Below are 23,297 nucleotides of genomic sequence, written 5' to 3'. Positions count from 1 at the left end.
TTCCTTGATTCTAAAATAGAAAAGCAATCACAGTTATCTTTATATAGTACATTTTCCCATCAAACAGCAGACTCCTACCTCAATTTCTTTTCCCATGAGCCATGATTCTTTAAGCAAGCAGGGTTCAGGTGTGACCCAGGAACTCTCTTTTGAATCAATATTGTAGTAGTAATCATATTTCTCCTGCAGGGTGAGTTTAAGCCATGAACCTTCAGTAGACACTAAAGAAAAAGGTTTGTTAAATTCTAGAGAGGAGCGTGGAAACTTTTAACATTAACGTAGTTTCTTCAGTAAAGTAAAATCATTGAACAGGGATGTTTTCCACCAGGCATTCAGATAATTTAAGTTAAAATCATTAGCAATGAGTCATTAAAATGGAATGACTTCTGTGTATTCAAAGGCAGCTCCCTACTAAACCAAAGTAAAAGGAGAGTGATCTCTAATGTTAGCTCTGCATGTCAAATTTCTCATGAGGATTAAGGGAGTCACACATGGCCAGCAAGAAGGAAAACTAAACAAGGAGGGAAACACCAGGCAGACGTGAATAGCACCACAAGTAGACAGGGAGATCAATGAGGAAGAATCCTCTTTGTTTAGAATGTCTTCCAGCAACTTCTTTGAAAAGGAGTGGCCTACAAGGGCTGTGACCCACTATTTAAGGAGGACTCATTATTTAATGATTTGCCTTAAACCAAAGCAGAAGTGACTCATCTTTGCAGACAACTTTATTCAAAGCACAAAATGGCATACATAACCACTCAGGTCACTAAGAAGGGAAAAGGAAAATTCCTGATTCCTCTGACTCATCTTGTTCTACAAAACCACACACACAGGAGGAAAAAAATGTTGAACGGACTTAATTTTCTCAGGGAGAGAATAGTAGGAAAAAAAAAAAACATCTATAGCAGTCATGGCTTAAACTGGTCAAGAATATTTGCAGTCAACAAAACAGATTTGCAATCAGCAAAATAGACTTAGCAATCTATTTTGTTGAATGGTTACGATTCTTGTCTCAGACCAGAGAGCTAAAAACAACAATAAAAATAAAAATTTCAGACCAAGCTAAGCCAACTGCTGATGAGTGAGCACTAGAATAATTGCCTTTATAGGTAAATTATAGTCCTAGTGAATTTCCTCAAAGAATATTTAAATGGATTCAAATAACTAAGCAAAGATAACTTTAAGGCCCTTTAAAGTGGGTTGATTCTTCAGTTGATTTTTTAATGCCTCTCAACTGTTCTGTGGATGCCCAGATACACAGAGAGATATATATCTCTTCAAATGGCCAATCAGACAACTATTATATGTTTAGAAATGCTGGTTTACTAGAAAATATATTGTACAGTCAAATATGGATGATCACAAGTAATCATTATATATTTTCAATCACCAAAAATCATCAGATTCACAAACGTTTTCAGAAGATTGAACACTTTTTAAGGCAACTCTCTCAGTGGGAAGGAAAGAAATAAAATAAAATGGTGGAAATGGATATCTTTTATTTTCATAAGAACTGAGAAGTAAAAAGTTCTTAGTTGGTTAAAAGCGAACCACACTGGCACTATAAAGCTTTATTTGGGTTGGGATGTCAGTGAATAATAGAAAAGGAGAGTTCTATCATTTTCACGTCAAGTATGAGTTTAGAGTCAGGTCAAAGGCTGAGGAGGACATCGCCGGAACAGGGTTCAAGGATTTTTCCTAAGAAGTGGAGCTGGTTTGTTGGGGCTTCCCAGGTGGTACGAGTGGTCAAGAACCTGCCTGCCAATGCAGGAGATGTCAGGGAAGTGGGTTTGAGCCCTGGATCGGGAAGATCCCCTGAAGGAGGGCATGGAAACACACTCCAGTATTCTTGCCTGGAGAACCCCATGGACAGAGAAGCCTGGTGGGCTACAGTCCACACGGTCGCAATGAGTTGGGCGTGACTGAAGCGACTTAGCATGCATGCACATAGTGGGTTTGTTACCTGAGGGAAAAGACTAATTATGGGCCTTTAAGGAAGCACAACAGAGAAAGATTCCAGTGAGTTAAGAGGTGATGTGCATTCTATATGGAAACATGCTTTCTAGATGCCTTCCAGACAAAATCGTACCTATGTAAGACCTAAACTGAGCTCTAAGGCTAAGTGATCTATGTAAGAGTGAACACGTGAGTCTGGGAACAAACAGACAGCCTAGAACCAGAGGTGAAAGAGGTAAGAATAAGTCATCCTGTTCACACCCTCAATGTTCACAGCATCCTGTTCACACCCTCAATGTTCACAGCTCTATTGAAAACGAAAGTTGGTCTCTAATTCCCTAGAAAGCTTCTCCTCTTCCTCTGAGAACAGAGGTTGGTAATCTTTTTCTATAAAGGGCCAGAGCGTAATTTCTGTCTTGTGTGTTACAGGTCTCTCACACAACTACTTGGCTCTCACGGTATCATGAAGGCAGCCAGACACAGTGACATACACATTAATGAGTGCGGCTGGATTGCTTTATTTATAAAAACAGGTGGCAGCCTGAGGAATCTTAAAAGCTATCAGAATAAAGGTTTCAGGATACAAAATCAACATCAAAAATAAATTTTATGAAAATATGTCCACATGAAAGCTTGCATACAAATGTTCACATAAATATTACTTAGGATAGCCAAAACTGGAGGAAAAAACCCCAGTTCTATCCACTGATGAATGAATAAACAAAATGTGGCCTATGCATACAGCAGAATATTATCAGCCATAAAAGAAATGAGGAGCTGATACAGGCTACAACATGAGTGAGCTTTGAGGACGTTATGCTACATGAAGTCAGACACAGTGTGATTTCGTTTATATGAAATGTCCAGAACAGGAAAAATTAGAGAGACAGAAAGTGTATTAGTGATTGTCTGGGGCTGAGAGTTGGGGGTGGGGAGCAATGGCTAATGGGAAATGGGCTCCATTTATTGTAAGAAAAATATTCTGGAATTAACTAGTGGTGTTAGCTATACAAGTTCGGGAGTATAATAAAAACTTCTGAATTGCACACTTTAAAAGAGTAAATTTTATGGTATGTGAATTATATCTCAATTAAAAAATTAATTGTATTTCTATATGTTAGCAACAAACAACCCCAAAATGAAATTAAGAAAATATTTACAATGATATCAAAAATGATAAAATATGGTAGGAATAAATTCAGATAAAGTAACGCAAGCCCTATACACGGGATACTACAAAACATTGCTGAAAGAAGTAAAGACCTAATTAAAAGCAAAGACATACCATGGTACACGGACCAGAAGACTTAGTATTAAGATGGCATATGCCTCAAATCCATCTATGGCTTCAGGATAATCTCTAAAAAGTCCCAACTTTTATTTTTTTCCAGAAAAAATGAATCTAAGGTATCTTCTAGGTTTCTAAATTGGCTATCTGGGGACATTTTTTTTTTCTCTGCTGATCAGAACATGGGAGTTGGGAAGAGGAGTAGGCAAGCTTAGGGAAGAGAAGATAAAACTAAGTTTGGGCCCAGGATTTGAAATTATGATGAGTCATCTCTAAGAAAATCACCCCTTGCATAAATACAGTTGTACAAGTCTTTCTTCATAAATGATGAGGTAGGGGCACTATAGTAACCGATGAAGAGATGGGAAGGGAGCAGAGAGAGGCTCAAGGTGATCAGACAGCAAGTGAGAGTGGATGGCCAGCAGCCCTATTCCCATTTCATTATCAGAAAATGTTCTGAATCAGAGGGTAGAATTCCCAAGTTAGAAATACATCAGGCTAAATATAAGTACACAGGGTAGCTCTGGATAGACTTCCAGTGAATTAAAAAAAGGTGTTTTTCTTTCCCCTCAAGTTCCATTTCTAAGGCTATATATTGTCAAAGCAATTTTCTAAAGATGAGAAATACTATGTACATATGGTACAAATAAACGTCAGCCTGAGTTAGGAGACACCTTAATCCTTGACAGTGGGACACAGCAAGTGCTCAACAAAAACCTACTACACTAAAGAGATGATGGGCTCTCTCTGCCAAAAATTAGCCTCATTGGACTTGTCATTTTCTCCCTCTGTCCAAAATGCCATCAATGTGATTTTCTAAATCTGAAAAATGAGTCCTAAACTCATGATCCCAGAGCTAACATTTCATGGATTGGAGAAGGCAAGGGCACCCCACTCCAGTACTCTTGCCTGGCAAATCCCATGGGCGGAGGAGCAGCAGCAGCAAGTATATGCCAAGGTTGCTGCTACTGCCGCTAAGTTGCTTCAGTTGTGTCAGACTCTGTGCGACCTCATAGACGGCAGCCCACCAGGCTCCCCCATCCCTGGGACTCTCCAGGTAAGAACACAGGAGTGGGTTGCCATTTCCTTTTCCAATGCATGAAAGTGAAAAGTGAAAGTGAAGTCGCTCAGTCGTGTCCGACTTCTCGACTCCATGGACTACAGCCTACCAGGCTCCTCCATCCATGGGATTTTCCAGGCAAGAGTACTGGAGTAGGTTGCCATTGCCTTCTCCATAATACAGACCAATTTGCTGCATTTCATTTTATACTTTCAAGATTACTCTTTACTTCTACTTAATAATGTATTAATGTACATTAGTAAATGTACAATAACATATCATTTGTTTCAAAAAGGATGGAGAGATATATTAGTGTAAAAATCAGTTTGTACCACTAGAAGGGATGGCTCAATGGCAAAACTGATAGGAAGCAAAATCTCCTCTTAATACTGTATTTTCTCAAGTATATGGCACCCACCACAGCCACCAAGTTTGTCACAGATTTCCAAAAGACAAAAAAGGAAAAGAAACACTAAAAAGTTTCCTTGCCAGAGATGACAAACATTCAGAAATATTCATTTGAAAGCGATTATTTGTCTCAAAACTAAGATAACACAATACCACAGAAGTCATCATATTCAAAGTGCTATTTAATTTGTGCTAAACAGTGAAGACGCTTACCACTTCTAGATTTTTGCTCTTTTGCTTTTGCCAGAGCATCACGGTACCTGTCAGCACATTCAGGGATTACGTCATTTGTATTACCAATGGCAGGCTTCAAAACAGACAAAATATCACTTTGCTTCTCCTTCTCCAAAAACTGATTAACATCAACGACCAGTGTAACCCCTGGGTAATGAAAAAGAAATGTTTCTGTTAATAATTATCTTCTACTCATCCTGGAGGCATGCAAAGATATAAGCCAGCCTTTTAGGAATGCATTAAACCTGTTTACCCTTTGAGAGAATATACTGCATACACTCAAGATAGTCATCAACTGTTCAGGTTTTAAGAGGAATAAAATCCACAGGAGCAGTATTTCCTCATTACTCCTGTATGCTCTCAAGGCACTAGGTTCTGCCCACTGTGGTGATCTGTGAAACACGGTGGACATATGTTGACAGCAGACATGCAGCCCTTATGCGGGTCGTTAATCAGTATGTGAGAACAAGCTTTACGAAAACATGTATTTATACTAGAATAAGTGAAACACTATCTAAGCTGCAGAAGTCCTGACATTCTCTGGTACAGTGCAAGTATACTTTCAAGATTGTCCTTAGCAACCTGAATGACTGTTCTAGAAAGGCAACGGGCACAGCTGGTGGCTATGTGCAGTGGAGTCCAGAAACTTAATTCTGGAACCAATTTAGACCTAGAAAGCACGTGATCCCATTTCAAATGTCTGCCTCTCCCCACAAACAAAACCACATTCTTCTCTTGGTTGCCTAAAGAAAGATAACGTGCTGAATTCTTTACCATCTAGTTTAGGTAAGAATATTTTGGCCCCACCAATGGACCTACTGTCTTCACAATCTGTAAATGTACTGGGTTAGAAAGGTAGAACAAAAAAATGGAAGAAACCAGGTTAAAATACTTTATAGATGAAAAAACATCTTGATGAAGAGAGAGGAGAAAGATTTTTTTTTTTTTTTAAACAGACATGTCAAACTCTGCCATACAAATGCTAAACGGTATACTACTGTCATCAAATTACATTCAGATGTGCATAGGACTGTGAAGGCTGATGTGGTAGGAAAAACAGTCTGATTTTTGACACCTATGAGTCCAATCATGCAATCTGGAGGAGTACTACTCGAAGGGCAAAGACTTCCAGTGGCCAACTCCAGTTGTTGCTGAACAAAATCTACAGTGGTGGGTCCTTTCAGACACAGAAGTTCAGGGGAATGGGGAAGCTGCCCGCTTTCCTCTTCTCCAGGAAAGCTTAGTAGGAGAAAAAGGCAGTCCTGGTGTTTGAGAAATCTGTGATCTCAGAGAAGAGGAGAGAACAAGGAAATGACGAAGGATCCTTACATGAGTTATGTTGAAAAGCTTTATCAAACCCAGTGAAATGCTATTTGCCTTAAAAGATGGGTATTACGAAGGCATACATTTCTTTCAAGTACATGTACTGATGTACAAGCAGTGGGTCCATGGGTTAATCTTCTAAATGACTGACGCTGACTCCTTCAGGTACCAACCTTCATCTTAACAGAATCCTGCTCCATGAAATCTAAAGACCTGGGGAAAAATCTAATAGAACAGTCCTGCTCATCATTTTATCCACAGTCCCTGGTACATTTTTGGTGCTTAATGTTTGCTGAGAGCTGCCAGAAGAATTCTTTATGGCATCAAAATTATATTGTGTGATAATGTGATATTTTCAAAGACTATGGAGGTGTTGGGCTACTTTGCTCCTGCATCAAATGGTCCCAAACTCCTCCTTTTCTTAATTTTCCTCTAACACCACTGTCAGTTATCACTTCTTGTTCCTGTTTGAATGCCTGCATAGGGCAGCCAAAACACCTAACTTCTTGGTAAATCATAGCTTCTGAGTTGGGTAGAGATATAACCAACAGGTAAGCCTTATGCCTAAGATAAGAATAAACAGACCCAAAGCAGCTGTCCACGAGGTCTCCATTGAGTTGACAAAACTCAGTTCTGTGCTCAGGCTTTGAGACATCTATTTTGATTGCTTTTTTCCTTAAGCAATTAAGTTCCAGAGAGCTGAGAATGACACATAAAGGATATCCAGAAAGTCAGGTATGTTTCTGCTACGGAACAAATGAAGAAACCTCCTCCAAACCTAAGATCCAAAAGTATATTTATGCCTTAATCCACATGCTAGAAGGGCACATGCCAGAAGGGCTTCTCTAAGGCATGCATTCTCAAAATAGGTGATATAACCCCCAGGAGGGTAAAAATTGGTTCTTAGGAAGAGAAAGTAAAAAAAACAAAACAAAACTTTATATATAAAAGCACATATCTACATGTGGCACATAAGCAGGTATATATTAGTGGTACTGAAATTTCATGGTAAAGAGCACCATGGGGGGAAAAAGTCTAGAAAGAATCCTTAGGGTACAATCATGGATAACGGCTGAACGACACTGCTTTAAGGAGTCAAAAGTAGAGACAAACCTACTTGCAGAAAGCGAGATGCTCCAGTGAAAATGGACATCGGGCCAAAAGCAAGGAGTCTTGAGTTACTGTGCCCTTTCAAATCTTGCCTGTGGTCAAACTTATGGGCCAACAAATGATCTGGGAGTGGGTTTGATAATTGCAACATGTGACCAGAATTTGTTTTCAAGTCGTCATACAAAGGATGAAGAGTGATTTTAAAAGTAAGATTAAATTCCTTGCTGAAAACACTGGAAAATTCTCATCTCAGTGTAAGAATATAGGCAGTTTTTATCTTTAGAACATCTTTTTGTTGCTATAAATCATAGAAGACACTATATCAACTCTTTTAAGGAACAGGATGGAAGTAGAAGAACGGATTTTAAATGTGCAAGTGTGGAGCACACAAATCTCAGACATTTGAGAAAATCTCTTACATTCATAGTAAACAGAACTGTGAGTCTCAAGAGGATCAGACTTGACACTTGTAAGTCAAGTATAAGAACAACATGAAAAAAAGGAATAAAATAATTTTTAAACTGGTTTGATCTCTAGGAGAAAAACTATAACCTTTTTAGTCTTTTTGAGTGCTTTGATGACAATATAATTTCTTAAAAGTGTATTTTTCAAACTACGGATGCCTTCAGTTTAATATATAAATTTAAATCTCTTGTGTACACAGCTTAATTTTATTTTTTCTTAAGGATTAGAATGTTTGAACAGAGAGACTTCAAAGATCCTAAGGATATAAGAGTTCAGGTTGGAGAAATACACATATTTTTCAGGCTAAGGAAATAAAAACCAGATGTTCCTCACAAATGCCTGCAACGTTTCAAAGCATATCTTCTGGAGCAAGACTAGGTATCTCAAAAGCATTCTATGACCTGATACAACAGGATAGATTCTAATTATGTCATGAATGGACAGGTTAATGAACTACAATTTTAGGAATCTTATTTTAATTTACATAGGTTATTTATACATGGAAAGTGTTAGCATATCACCCCGATCACCATGTGAGTTTTCTTATTATCCTCTAAGAAAATAGACGCTTAAAAAAAACACAAACTATTATTTGGGAGCCAAAGTGGGGGGTCCAGTAATTGCTAAGTATGTCTATTCCAATTATACATTTCAGACTTGGGGAAATAACCCTAGGGGGTGGGTCTCAGCACCCACTAAACCCACTGTGAGATGAACCTGAGCAACACTCCACTGATCATCTGACCTCCATAAGCCCATCCCGATTGGCAGACCACAGTGAAGTTTCAGGTGTCCTGGAATTCAGGTCAGTTCAGAGCCAGTGTCCAGTAATCTCTGCAAAGTCTGACTGTGTCCTTCCCTGGGAGGAAGCACAGTCACCACAGTAGGATGTAACATATTGGTAACGTAGCAGGCTCCTTTCCCAAGGGAACCCAGTCCCTCATTCATTCAAGGGCTTCTGGGTCTGTAAATGGCTCAAGTCCGGGAATTGGTGGAGGGACCATGACTTTCTGTTTCTCATTCAAGTTATACTTCCACTCACCTGACCTAGAACCCTTCTTCCACTTGTACAAATCAAGTAAGAATTTAGTAGACTGTCTATTTTGCTTCTAGGAATACCACAATCAATTAGCAAGTTCCATAGGTCCCTGTGTCAGATTTTTCTAATTATTGCTTCGACCCTGCTATCTATTAACATTATACTAACCACAGCCACTTGTCTTTGGTGATTAAATGCTGTCCCCTGGCCTCTGCCAGACAGCCTGACAGACTTTGGATTTTCCAGCCTCTCCACAATTACATGAACCTATTTCTTAAATGAAATCTCTCTTTATTCTTCCATATAAATGCATGTAGAGATAGTCAAACAGTATTAGATACTTGCTTTCCAGAGAAACTACATGGCTATATATGTAGTTTTTTTTTTTCCATAAGGGAAAAAATATATAGTTCTATTTCTTTGAAAAATGATATTATAATAGAAGGCATGGAAGGGAGGACAAGCATTTATTAAGCAGGATGGTCTAGCTTTCTAAGGATCAAGATAAAAAAGGACTTGATTATACTATAAATTTCAGAGTTGAGAAATTATTTTCTGCTTTCTGGACTTGGTTCAGCTACAACTTCAGATTTTGCTGGAAATAGTACTTAACTGTGAAAACCAGTGCAACCAATCAATCTTATTTTTTTATAAATATGAATGCAAGAATTAAAATAGGTGAGAGTTTGTATCTTTTCAGAAAAAAATGGCACACTTTTTAAAAATTAGGAATTAAAACAGAAGTTCAGGGGGATAGCCAGATGTAAGCATGAAGCTGCGGCAGCAGGAGGCGGCGAGGGCTTACATTGCTTTGCTTTGTGTATGTCCTTGTTGGCCTCGTTGACGGCATGCTGTATCTCATCCAGCCAAAGAATTTTAGAAGCACTTTGAGGGTCCTGAGAATGTGGTCACAGAATAAAAGAAAAAAAACAGTGAATGATGATGAAACAGAATTAACAATGGTTTTTTAGGAGCCACTTTATTAAAATTTCCACAAACTCTTATTTAGCAACAACCCAGCATGGCCACACACTGTACAAGCTACTGACGAGACAGACTTCAAATGGGACCACTTTTCCCCTCTGCACAACCACCTCTTTAGTCCGGTCCACCCTCCTCCATCATCGCTCCCTTGACAGCTGCACCGATCTCCTATTTGCTTTTGTTGTTTCCATGTCAGCTTCCACCCCAGTGGCCCTCTACCGAGAACCAGATAACTCCTCCCAAAAAGGACATCGTGTCACATCATTCCTCTGCGAAACTCCTTCAGAGGTTCTCTCCAGCAGCTGGAAGGAAACGACACCCGCTTCCCACAAACTGTGGGCATCTAAGGATCTGGTCCTGCTCATCGCTCTGTTTTTATCTCCCCCTCGTCTACTCACTGTTCCTGACCTTCACACCCGCCTCCTTCAGATCCCATCGCTCTACCCCAGGTGTGTGGCTGTTGGTTTTTTCTTATCATTCAGGCCTTAATTTAAATGCCGCCTCTTCCAAGAAAGCCTTCTCTGACTACTCCGGTCAATCACATATTCTCTCCCCCAATCACTCAGTAACTGTGGCTCCCAAGGTGGCTCAGGGGGACACAGCACACTTTCAATTTGTGGGAAAAAATGAACGCGGATTTTATCAGACACAGTGACAAAAATAAGACCCAGCGGATTCCAATAGAAGCATGGTGATGGCCCTCGAGGAGCTAATGGTTCAGCAGAGGAGGCAGGTGCATCAAAAATGATAATTACTGGATCAACAGCAAGGCCCTACCATATAGCACAGGAAACTACACTTAATATCCTGTAATCAACCGTAATGAAAAATAAAAAACTATAATACAATGTGATCAGAGCGATATTAGCGATAGATAGTTTAGAACTAGCCAAGAAGAGATGAATTTGTATTAGGAGTGTTGAGATGCAGGGGAAGAAAAGACCAAGTCGTTAAGGACAGCTTCAGAAAGGAAGTGGAAGCAGCAGTAGAAAGGTACTGAGTTACCTGTCCTCATTTTTACTTTAAGGGGTGTTTCTGATTTTACCCCAAAGGCAGTGCCAGCATACAATGTAAATAAAGAAGGCTTCCAGATAGCAACTGCATTTCATATAAACGTGTCTTAAGATTACAAGTAAATTTTGTTATTGGTAGAAATTAAGCATTTCAGAGAAGATGAGACATTTCATTTTAAAAACCTGAAAATATCTGCCTACTTGTGCGATAGCCTAAAGAAAGACTGTGATGAACAGAGGGTGGTTCGTCGAAGCCAGGCAGAAGCAGCTCCATCATGTAGGACTCAAGAAGGATAGGGGGCAGGAAGGAGAAAAAACATGCACCAGCATCTTTGGCAGGCTTCAACTCTATCTCCCTCAGAGCCTAGTAAGAGATGATACGTGGGGAAAGGGCTCTGAAAATGAGACAAAATATCTGCTATTTCATTCTGTAACCCCCAGATTAAAGAAGACCATGGATGAAGGCTTGGTTCCTGCTTCCACAATCACCTCTAGCTGGATCTGCCACGTGGGAACCACATGCTAATAAGATTTTCCATCTTTTGGGAGAATGGATGTGGAAGGTTCAAACAGGAAGCAAGATGGGAAGTTGAGACCTGGAAGAGGGTGAAGGGACAGGGGAACAGAAAGTATTTTTCCTCCGCTTCTAAGCCAAAGAGAACCCAACCACTCCCCCAGGTACAGCCTAAAAATTAAGCTCCACACAAGTTCATTTCTTTCTTAGATTTTTTTTTTTCTCTGAAGGGTATTTACCAAATTTCTTCATAACTTACCAGTGTAGAAGATGCACCATACAAACTTTATTCAGATGAGAAGAAAGTTACAATCCATTTCAAAGCTGAAGGTATTAGTTTTATAAGCTAAACCCAAGAGGACTTTGCAAATCAAAATAATTTAAGTCAACAGTTAAATCATGACCCACTGCAGGGAAGGGTTGCTAGAGTTAAATGCAAAGCCAAGAGGAAAAACTGAAGCCTACCAGGGTAAGGTCTTCCTTTCAATTGATCACTGGAAGACTGGAAACAGGGTGTTTATAGGATGGCCAAGTATCTGTGCTGTGCAGTCACTCAGTCGTGTCTGACTCTTTGCGACCCCATGGACTGTAGCCCTCCAGGCTCCTCTGTCCATGGGGATTCTCCAGGCAAGAGTACTGGAGTGGGTTGCCATGCCCTCCTCCAGGGGATCTTCCCAACCTAGGGATCGAAACCAGGTCTCCCACATTGCAGGCGGATTCTTTGCCATCTGAGCCACCAGGGAAACGCAAGAAAACTGAGTGGGTAGCCTATCCCTTCTCCAGGGGATCTTCCTGACCCGGGAATTGAACTGGGGTCTCCTGCATTGCAGGTGGATTCTTTACCAAATGAGCTAACAGGGAAGCCTGTTCAAGTCTCTACTTCCAGCTAAAAAGCCAGGTTCAATATACGAGTTACAGATGGATTAAGTCAACAGAACGTAGGCCATCTGAAAATCAAGTAATAAATTCCTGAATTTAGAGGATTCCTAGAAAATTGTAAATAATTTAAAATCTACCTCAGTTTGTACTGTGTTACCAGGTAATTGTGTATTATTTGGCTGAAGTATTAAGCACTGACTTTAAAAAAAAATTCATTTATTTTAACTGGAGGCTAATTACTTTACAGTATTGTAGTGGTTTCTGCCATACACTGACATGAATCAGCCATGGGTGTACATGTGTTCCCTGTCCTGAACCCCCCTCCCACAGCCCTCTCCATCCCATCCCCCAGGGTCATCCCAGTGCACCAGCCCTGAGCACCCTGCCTCATGCATGGAACCTGGTGTGGCGATCTATTTCACACATGGTAATATACATGTTAAACACTGACTTTTGACTGTAAGGCTCTCGGTGTGATAAGATGTGAAAAGTTCACACAGATCAGTTTCCTCCCACCTTATTCTTTATCCTTAAGTCTCATGAAATTTGTATTTTCTGATCCTTGCTGCATTTTTATAGTCAACAAGCTATTGGGCTGTCTAGTGTTTAAGTGTTGTTAGCTATAGGAAAATTTGTTATAATGCAGTTTAACTACATATTAAATTATATCCTCCAGAATATAACTACACATAAAAGCTTAAATGTGAATGTGCTTAACATTACTGCAAAGCTTATATGTGAAAACAACAATGCAAATGTGTTTAACATTACTGAGTTGTACACTTAACAATGGTTAAGATGGCAAATTTTATGCTATGTATATTTTACAACAGTTGAGAAAAAAAGTTTATTGTAAACCTGCTCACCAATACCCGTTGGATAAAGGGAGTCCTCTGCATCTTAATGTTGTGCTATGATTTTAGTTTAATCAAATAGTGTTCTTTTGGGGGATCCCAGGGACGGGGGAGCCTGGTGGGCTGCTGTCTATGGGGTCGCACAGAATCAGACACAACTGAAGTGACTTAGCAGCAGCAGCAGCTACTTATCTGACCCTATAGAATTATTGAATGGCTCAGAATATGATGACCTATGGCAAAACAAAACACAATGAAACCAAGCTTTGGCCAAGCACTGATGACAAATTCAGACCAATGTGACACAGAAGGAGAATTTTCAAACTAATCAAGCACTTAGAACAACTTTAATGTGTTAAAAAAAAAAAACAAAAAAAAAACACAAAACCTTGCTTTCCGAGATTCATTTAGTTTACAATCACATAATGAATCCAACAAGATTTGAAATAGCTGAAAGGAAAAGGAAAAAGATAACTTCTGACAGCTCAGTTACTAGGTAGAAATGGCACCCTGGAACCTTATCTTTAAAGTGGGTAAAAATGAGATAAGGAACAGATTTAAATTTAACTGCTGCTAAGCATCTGTCTCCAGCTCACCTCTGCCCTTATCTGCATTCATTCCATGCACATAAATACACGGGGTAGGAACTACAGCTTCTGCCCAGAATGGCCTGTGAGTGGTGGGAGGAGTTTCATGACTTTCTCCAGGGATAAGGAACACGCTCAGAGGCTCAGCCTGAGTCATGCACGAATGCTGTCACACCCTTTCCCTGCAGAGGACCCGGGCGGGCTTCCTGTCCACAGAGCACAGCAGAACCCCGTCCTACAGAGAGAACCAGGGTGCCGGCGCATGGAGCCGAGGTGAACCCCCCCAGTCCTGCACACTAGAGAGAGGCGGCTCGGATCAAGATGAGAGCCGTCGTCTTTGCAGCCTTTGGAGCACTGCTTCTGTCGCCTGCTTCCTGTCAAAGCGGTAAGCTCTTTCCTTATGATGTCCGGTGGGATTGCTACTTTGTGTCCCAAGAGTCAACTGAATCTAATCTCTTTTACATTTCACACAGACTGCACACCCCCAAAGGCAGAGTGGAATCTTAGTTATTAAAAGGGGGAATCATGGACGTGAAGAGATGTAGTTTGTTCACTATTCCCATCTTGTCCAAGAGTGTTCTCTGCTCGTATTTAAAAATTTGTGGCACAGTCAAGCCAGGAGAGCTCTACAATTAAATCAAGAATCAATTTTCTTTAAAAGTTTTTTGTTTTTCTAAGCATTTCCTCTGATATGGCAAAGAATTACATTTTTTAAAAGAGATTTTAAAAAATCCCATGTTAATAGCTCCTGGTGAGTCACAAATGAGGAAAACAAGACTGTCCCCTGAAAGACAGTGTGGTTGGTCTGGTTTCAATAATTACTGATGCTAATCAATTCGCATTTCCCAAAGGAAGTATGTGTTTTCTGTTTCACTCAGTACAATGTTAGCCTGTAATTTCCTGCTTGCTCTAGATCAACCTGGGACAGGGGTATCGACAACCTCCTTACTGTCGGGGTTCCACTCTCCAGTGAACATTTTAGGAGCCAGAGAGCTGATGGGAGTAAATGACAGTGAACAGGGAAGATAAAAACTATACAAAAAAACTCCAAGGCTCTATAGAGAAATGCTGGGATCGCTGAAGTGGTCTTAGGACAGTGTGGAGGGCAGTTGCTCGTGTGGGAGTTACAGTGAGTGAGTGCTCTTTCTGGGAGAGGATGAGCCAAAATCAAGCAGAAGAGCAAAAGAAAAGAAGTCTGCAGAGGTGGTTCCTTCAAGGTGCTTGTGGGGTTTGCTGGACGTGAAAAGGGCGGAAATTAAAGGGTGACAAGGTAAGGAGACCACGAGGTAGGGGAGATAAATTAGGATTTGAGATTAATATATATACATTATATACAAAACAGGTAAACAACAAGCAACAAGGACCTACTGTATAGCACAAGCAACTCTTCTCAGTATCTTATAATAACCTTAAGGGAAAAGAATTGGAAAGAGAATATATATATACTACATATCTGATATGCATAAAACAGAATCACTTTCCTATACACTTGAAACTAACACAACACTGTATATTAACTCTGCGGCTGCTAAGTCGCTTCAGTCGTGTCCAACTCTGTGAGACCCCATAGATAGCAGCCCACCCGGCTCCCCCGTCCCTGGGATTCTCCAGGCAAGAACACTGGAGTGGGTTGCCATTTCTGTAAAAAGTTTTATAAAAAAAAAAGAAAGGCGGCAAAGTGAAAGGAGGTGACTTTGCTTTTGTCAAAAGGGGTTGGGAGGAAATGGAGAGGAAGACCCCCCCTGTTTAGTGGCTGAAGTCTCTTCCCTGTGGGTCAGTCCCTCTCCAAAGCCTTTTCTCAGGTTGAAACACATTTCAGGGACATCATGTCAGATGAACCTGTATAAAACACTCAAATAAATGAAAAGACACACACACAATTTAACAAGCATTCGTTCTTAAGGAAAACCAGGCTCTAAGGAGTAAAAGACTTCTTTGAGCGGGATCAGAGCCAGAATTCTCATGGAAATGGAATCAAGGCTTGTTGACAGCGTCACTGTTCAGCAGGTTTTCAGGCATGACATCTTGCTCAATCACTGGATTTCTCAAAAACAGACACACACTGGGTTTCAATGGCTCTCTTCCCAGATCTTGAAGGGATATAACTCGTACAGCATGTTTTCAGCCTCCATTTTCCAGCTCTGTGCCAGCCTGAAAAGACCCTTCTCTTCGGGTGACGTCAGATGCGAGAATTTTCCAAAATGCCCAAGTGAGCCGAAGGATTTGAGTGGCTGTACTCAAGTGGCACACCTCTACACACAGGCATAGAAGAGAGCCACTTCCCCAATTTTTCTTTCCTTTAATCTTTCTTCCTTTACAAGGACACCCTCTGCTTACCCCCCGAATTCAGTTTTTGTGATCTCAAGGTTATGAGGGAGACTTCAATTTCACCCGAGGGGGAACTGGTAGAGATTAAAGCCGGAATAGAAGCTGGCTTTGAAGGACAGCCAGGTTGCTAAACACTGACTAACCTCCAGGATTCAACAGGTAGGAATTCAGAGCTCATGTGAAAAGAGGTAACTGGCAGAGTAAGGCATTTTAAATCGATATGAGTATTAGGTTTATATTCAGCATAAAAGCCTGTCTTAAGGTAAAGTTAGAAATGTGAGAGAATCTACTTTCTCTACACGTCAAGGATTAATTTATGGAAAGTTACATAATGAAAAGCAGGTTTGAGTGTTACGGTTTATTTTGTTTTTAAAATTGCTCCCTCAAGAATTAAGATTATTAGTATCAATGTGCCAACTAAGTGACAAAAATTTGTAGTATGTAATTTGTTTTAATACTCTTTCTTTTCTTTATTTCCAACTTCTTGAATCATCAATTTCCTCTTCTAATTTTTCTGCCTTTGTCTCCTCCTCTCTTGAAATCTGGCATTCCCCTACAATTCTGCTTTTGGGCTATTTCTTCTCACATCTCTCCCTATAGTACATTCAAGCACAAAATCAAAGTCCTGTCTCTACCCAGACTAAAAGGCCCATACATCTCATGTGGGCTCCTGAAATTCTGGATTCCACATTTAAGTCTAACCTGTCACGGCACATTCTCATTCTAATATTGCGCCAGCAATTCGAACTCAGGAATATTCAAAACTGAGATCTTAGCTTTTCCCTGTGTTGGACCCTCAGAACCCTTGCCTTCACCATGCTCCGTCTGCCTCTCCTCCGATGTTGTCCAGAAGACAAACCTCCCAGTCATTTTTGCTTCCTGCTTCCCTTGCACCATCTCCAGATGCTAAGTCCCCTTGAGCCTCCATTACCGAGTCTCATGTGTTCATCTTCACCTCTGCACTGCCATTACTCCAGCTCTGTAACCCACCAACTTGAGTTGAAATGATTACAGTAGCCTCCAAATCTAGACAGCATATTAAAAAGCAAAGACATCACTTTGCCGACAAAGGTCCATATAGTCAAGGCTATGGTTTTTCTAGTCGTCACATACAGATGTGAGAGTTGGACCATGAAGAAGGCTTAGCGCTGAAAAACTGATGCTTTTGAACTCTGGTGCTGGAGGAGACTCTCGGGGCTTCCCAGGTGGTGGTAGTGGTAAAGAACCCATCTGCCAATGCAGGAGACATAAGAGACGTGGGTTCGATCCCTGGGTTGGGAAGATCCCTGGAGGAGGGCATGCCAGCCCACTCAAGTATTCCTGCCTGGAGACTCCCAGGGACAGAGAAGCCTGGGGGGTTACAGTCCATAGGGTGGCAGAGAGTCAGACACACCTGAAGCAACTGAGCATGCATGTGTGCAGAAGACTCTTGAGAGTCTCTGGACTGCAAGGAGATCCAACCATTCTATCTTAAAAGAAAGCACCCCTGAATATTCATTGGAGGAATTGATGCTGAAGCTGAAGCACCAACACTCTGCTCACCTGACACCAAGAGCTGACTCACTGGAAAAGACCCTGAAGCTGGGCTAGACTGAAGGCAGGAGGAGAAGAGGGTGGCGGAGGATTGAGAGGCGGTTAGATAGCACCACTCACTCAATGGACGTGAATCAGAGCGAACTCGGGGCGACAGTGAAGGACAGAAGAGCCTGGTGTGCTGCAGTCCATGGTGTCGCAAGAGTCGGACACGATTTAGCAACTGAACAACAACAAAGCCTCCAAATCAGATCCCTTTGCCTCTCACTTCTTACCCTCTTAGCCTTTTCTCTACACTGTCATCAAAGTGACCTTAAACACAAGTCAAATCACGGTTATATTAGTTTCTATTACTACTGTCATGAATTTCCACAAAATTAAAACACAGGGTGTATTCTATTTCTGAAGGTCACAAGTCCTGAAATCAAGGTGTCAGCAGGGAGGCTCCAACAGAGAGCCTGTCTTCTTGCTGTAGTCGCTCTCTCGAAGCACATGCATTCCTTGGCTCATGGCTCTTTCTCCAACCTTCAAAGCTGGCAGCAGAGCCTTTTCCAGGATCTCCAACTTTGGCCCTCTTGCCTCTCCCTTTTATAAGGAGTCTTATGATTACATCTGGCCCACTGGCCAATCCAGGGTGCTCATTCCATCTCAAAATCCTGAAGCACATCCACAAAAGTCCCTTTTGCCACAGAAGGTAACATATTTGCAGGTTCCAGGCATTAGCGCATGGAATCTTCAGGGAGCCATCATGCTGCCTACCTCAGTGGCCATCCCTCTGTCCACAATTTTATCTGCATACAACCTCAGCAACTGTGAATGGGCACGTGATTTCTTAGGACAGTTTAGGGGCCCTTCAAAGATTTGGCTGTAACCTACTCTTTCAACTTCATCTGCCAGATGTACCTTATTTGTATAAGAATGTGCTTTTATGCATCTTCTCCATTACTGTGAGAATTGAAGACAGGAATGGTATTGATTTCAAACTGCGCTTCACTGGCATATAAACATGCAATAAACATTTGCTAAATCAACTCATCTGATATTCCCAGATCCCACGTCAGCCGACACAATTTTGGCCCGTGGCCACTCATCACCTACCAGATTCTTAGTCTTCTATTAAATTCCACCTCTTTATGTACCTTGCTTCATCTTTGCTCATGTTCATCTTTTCCTTGACATTTTGCCCCAACATCTAAATCCATTAAATACTGTCTGAATGCCTATACAGTTTATAATCAATATGACATTAGCCTATAATGGTTTAAACTGCTACTTTTGTTTCCTCTTACAGTATTATAATTCCTTACATACAAAGAGTTGTCATCTAGTTTGGGTTCCCACATGGGTTAGCATGCTGCTGGGGCATATGATATACATTAAATGCTTTCCTGTTGATTACCTGACCTATAATGACTGTTTAAAATAAAAAGGATCCTAAATTCTACCATTACAGAAATTATGTAGCATAAGAAATCGTTTTATTGTCTCCTGAACAACAGATATCCCTCAGTGATGAATCATATGTTAATACTTCTTTTCAATTACAGGCATGGAATATGATGCAGACAACTTGGCAGTGCCAACCTTGCCTATTAAGACCTTCCGTGGAGCTCCCCAAAATTCTTTTGAAGAGTTTCCCCTTTCTGCCATAGAAGGCTGGACAGAAACCACCAAAACCGTAAAACTCAAGTGCCCTGAAGAACTTGATTCAAATCTCCATGTGAATAATGCTACCATGGGGTACCTGAGCAGCACTTTAAGTACCAAATTGATACCCACCATCTACATCCTGGTGTTTGCAGTAGGAATGCCGGCCAATGCAGTGACCCTGTGGATGCTCTTCTGCAGGACCAGAACCATCCGGATGACCATCTTCTACACCAACCTGGCCGTTGCAGACTTTCTGTTTTGTGTTACACTGCCCTTTAGAATAGCTTACCATCTCAACGGGAACAACTGGGTATTTGGCGAGGTCATGTGCCGGGCCACCACGGTCATCTTCTACGGCAACATGTACTGCTCCATTCTGCTCCTCGCCTGCATCAGTATCAACCGCTACTTGGCCATCGTTCATCCTTTCACTTACCGGGGACTGCCCAAGCGCACCTATGCCTTGCTAACATGTGGACTGGTGTGGACAATGGTTTTCTTGTACATGCTGCCATTTTTCGTTCTGAAGCAGGAGTACTATCTTGCCCAGCAGGACATCAGCACCTGCCACGATGTCCACAACACATGCGCGTCCTCGTCGCCCTTCCAGCCCTACTACTTCATCTCCTTGGCATTCTTTGGGTTCCTAATCCCATTTCTGGTCATTGTCTACTGCTACGCAGCCATCATCTGGACGCTTAACGCAAAAGATCGGAGGTGGTTGTGGTACATTAAGGCGAGTCTCCTCACTCTTGTGATTTTCACCATTTGCTTTGCTCCAAGCAACCTCATCCTTATTATTCACCATGCAAACTACTACTACAGCAACACCGATGCCTTATACTTTGTCTATCTCATAGCGTTGTGCCTCGGAAGCTTGAATAGTTGCCTAGATCCATTCCTTTATTTTCTCATGTCAAAAACCACAGATCACTCTACTGCTTACCTTACAATGGTGAAATCATCTTAGAGAACAAGGAAAGCTATCTGTGAAAAGATACATTCTTGAGGTAACATATGCATAGAGCTCTATTCTCCAGCTCCATTTTTAAGTTCCTAAAACACAATGCTTCAAAATAAAGCATTACATACACCCTAGCTTTTTTCAAAAAAAGTGTCAATGCAGGAGAAAAGATACCTCTCCTCTCTTCATGGCAACTGACACATCGGCCCGACTGGTACTTCAAGCTCTTGAAATATCCGTCTTCCCTACTTCTAAGAGGTTTCTACTCTAGATGACTTGAAGGTTGAGGATGGAGCAGGGGGGGCAAGGGTGCAGCAGGGGCAGGGACGGTTAAGATCTCTGCTTTTAGTATCTGGTGTCATTTTTAATTCTTCTGCCTCCTTCAACTCTCAGGCTGCTGGCTGCCTCATCAGCTGATTCTATGTGTATAGTATCTCTCAGTACATCTGTTGTCCAGGCCCACCTCTGCCTTCTAACCATTCTCATCACTGCCAGCCTGTCCTCCACTTCTCAGGCCACTGTTAGATTTGTTCTTGTTTAGTTACTAAGTCACGTCTGACTCTTTTGTGATCTCATGAACACATGATCTCATGTAGCCTGCCACACTCCTCTGTCCACGGGATTTCCCAGGCAAGAATACTGGAATGGGTTGCCATGATTAATCTTCCCCAAATGCCAGTTTGAATATATCACTCAAATCTCCCAGTTTAGAAACCTCCATTGACCATTCACTGCTTTGGAATAAATTATAAAGATTTAGATTAGCACTCAGGACTGACACTAACTTTATCTACTGGAAAACACGCATGGGATGTAAGCACTGGCTGAGCTTCTCCTTTTTCTATAATCTACACTTCTCCTCATTCTGCCCCTGCCCCTCACTGGAAAGCTATTTCTAATATGTTTGCCTTAATTCTTTCCATCTCTCGAAGTCCTCAAAGGGCCACTCTTCCCTGACTCTCTAGTCAGAAGTTCATTTTCCTCATATGAACCTTCAAAAAACTTTTTTGTATTTCTATTATGGCACTTTAGAGAGCTCACTTGTATACAAATGTTAATTCCATAAGCACTTACTAAGTACCATATGCAGTAGAGAAGGGGCTTGTCCTCTCCTTCTCTAAGTTCCTAGTAATAATGTCAGGCCCAAGTCTTCCCAGGGTCTGTGGGGCAAGGCTTCATGCTTTGCACATCCTGTGGTTGAATGAATGAAATAATAAAATCTCAAGGCACCTAAACAGCATGAAAGTCAATTAAACTCATACTGAGAAGGCAAGGTAGTCCATATGACAGGGAATAATATTTCTGGTTGGCCACATCAAAAAAGAAAAAAAAAAGAAAGCTAAGAATATATTCAAGAAGTCACTTATAAGTTTAAAATAATGGCTCCATTATTTTTGTCCTTAAACATAGTTTTTATGGGAAAATGATATTTTGTGATAATCTTTCCCTCAGTTTAGACATCAGACAGAAGGTGATTATTAGTGGTTAAGGGCATAAAGGATTGTGAGATGAATTTTCAAATTTGTAGGAACATGCATTGACTGTACACTTTGTAGTGCCCATCAAAACAATAAAAGACATTTTAAATGCTGATTTTGTCAGTGTGCAGAGTTTCCTATTTCATTGGACTTAAGACTACAAAAAAAAAATGTACACAAAGAACACTTACAGTAGCTGTGTGGTTACATGAAGAGTAAAAATAAGGTGAACACTAAAGCAAGCAAAAAAAAAAAAACCTAAAATAAAATAAGTTTCTAGATGACAAAAACCCCAATGGAAGGAACTGCTTTCTGCAAAATAATGAACTGTAATACAGTTTTACCTACAGAAAAAAAAAATTCAACACTATTCACTTGTTAAAAGCATACTTAACTTTTAGGCAGTAAACGAGAACTTTTGGGGTGTATAATTCATATGCCTCCCAAAATTCTCAAGAAAAGTCTTCAACTTAAAAATAGCTGACAATTCACTGCCTCCAGTGACTAGATCTAAAAGTGTGCTCTGTGCAAACATATGCCAGGCCCACTTCCCAGCCTTTCCCTCAAGAAATGGAAGGAATCTGGTGCGTATGCAACGTTATACCTGAAATACCGTTATCGAGGACCAAGAATTCTCATCAACTTATATCACTGTCCTCAATCTTTGATAAAACTGAGCATTCTACTAAGATGTCATCCATTTTGACTCTTAATGACTATATACTTTGGCACAAGCTGTACTTCATATTGACAATACCAGTAATGTAATTTTCCAAGGCTAGACTTTTGGAAAGTAAGGCACATAAACAGCCCAAGAAACAGAACTGAAAATTTACAGATATCAAAACAGCAGAGGTTCAAAGACAAAGAGAGACCCCCACTAAATAACAGAATCAGGTGGGTTTTTTTTTTTCCCCAGGGAAAGAGAATGTGCTGGGAAAACAACGTGTCAAAATGAAGGAGCAGAGAAAGAGAAATGCCTTTAAAGATGGCAACTTGACCAAATCAGATTCATCACTTGGGGCTGTAGTGTTTCATCATCTCTTGTGCTTAGTCACTTCAGTCTGACTCTTTGTGACCCTGTGGACTGTAGCCCATGAGGCTCTATCGTCCATGGGATTCTTTAGGCAAGAGTACTGAAGTGGGTTGCCATTTCCTCCTCCAGGGGATCTTCCCACATGTCTGCCTTGCAGACAGATTCTTTACTGTCTGAGCCACCAGAGAAGCCCTTTAATCTCTCAGTTAATGGCAATATATTGTCGTTCAAGCTTCTAATTTCATAGGTCAACAGTGGTTTAATGCCTGCTCTAGCTCAGATTCCTAGGCTCATATTCAGGCCTCTAATTACACTATTAGAGCATCGCTTTCACACGTAGGAGGGTTTCCCTGGTAGCTCAGCTGGTAAAGGATCTGCCTGCAATGCAGGAGTCCCCAGTTCGATTCCTTGGTTGGGAAGGTCCCCTGGAGAAGGGATAGGCTACCCACTCCAGTATTCTTGGGCTTCCCTGGTGGCTCAGCTGGTAAAGAATCTGTCTACGATGCGGGAGACCTGGGTTCGGTCCCTGGGTTGGGAAGATCCCCTGGAGAAGGGAAAGGCTCCCCACTCCAGTATTCTGGCCTGGAGAATTCC

At 41.1% G+C, this 23,297-nt stretch overlaps 2 protein-coding genes across 2 annotated transcripts in view; one reads left to right on the top strand and one right to left on the bottom strand.

Moving 5' to 3' along the window:
- The window catches only part of IQGAP2 (IQ motif containing GTPase activating protein 2), a 258,660-nt gene that overhangs the window by 65,430 nt on the left and 169,933 nt on the right, over window positions 1–23,297 (bottom strand). The window contains exons 13-15 of the mRNA XM_052646137.1: window positions 9,689–9,779; window positions 4,926–5,093; window positions 79–221 (exon numbers count right to left, since the gene is read on the bottom strand). Of these exons, the coding sequence (XP_052502097.1) occupies window positions 79–221; window positions 4,926–5,093; window positions 9,689–9,779 (402 nt within the window). The remainder of the gene's footprint in view (window positions 1–78; window positions 222–4,925; window positions 5,094–9,688; window positions 9,780–23,297) is intronic.
- Window positions 13,960–20,407, top strand: F2RL2 (coagulation factor II thrombin receptor like 2). Its single transcript, XM_052646138.1, has 2 exons — window positions 13,960–14,099; window positions 19,123–20,407. Exons 1-2 carry the CDS (start codon window positions 14,036–14,038, stop codon window positions 20,193–20,195), a joined length of 1,137 nt encoding a protein of 378 aa, XP_052502098.1. The 5' UTR covers window positions 13,960–14,035; the 3' UTR covers window positions 20,196–20,407.

Source organism: Budorcas taxicolor, chromosome 10, assembly GCF_023091745.1.
Source record: "Budorcas taxicolor isolate Tak-1 chromosome 10, Takin1.1, whole genome shotgun sequence".
Classification (NCBI taxonomy): Eukaryota; Metazoa; Chordata; class Mammalia; order Artiodactyla; family Bovidae; genus Budorcas; species Budorcas taxicolor.
Note: the sequence above shows the minus strand (reverse complement) of the source record. Positions and strands in the feature narration are given on the sequence as shown.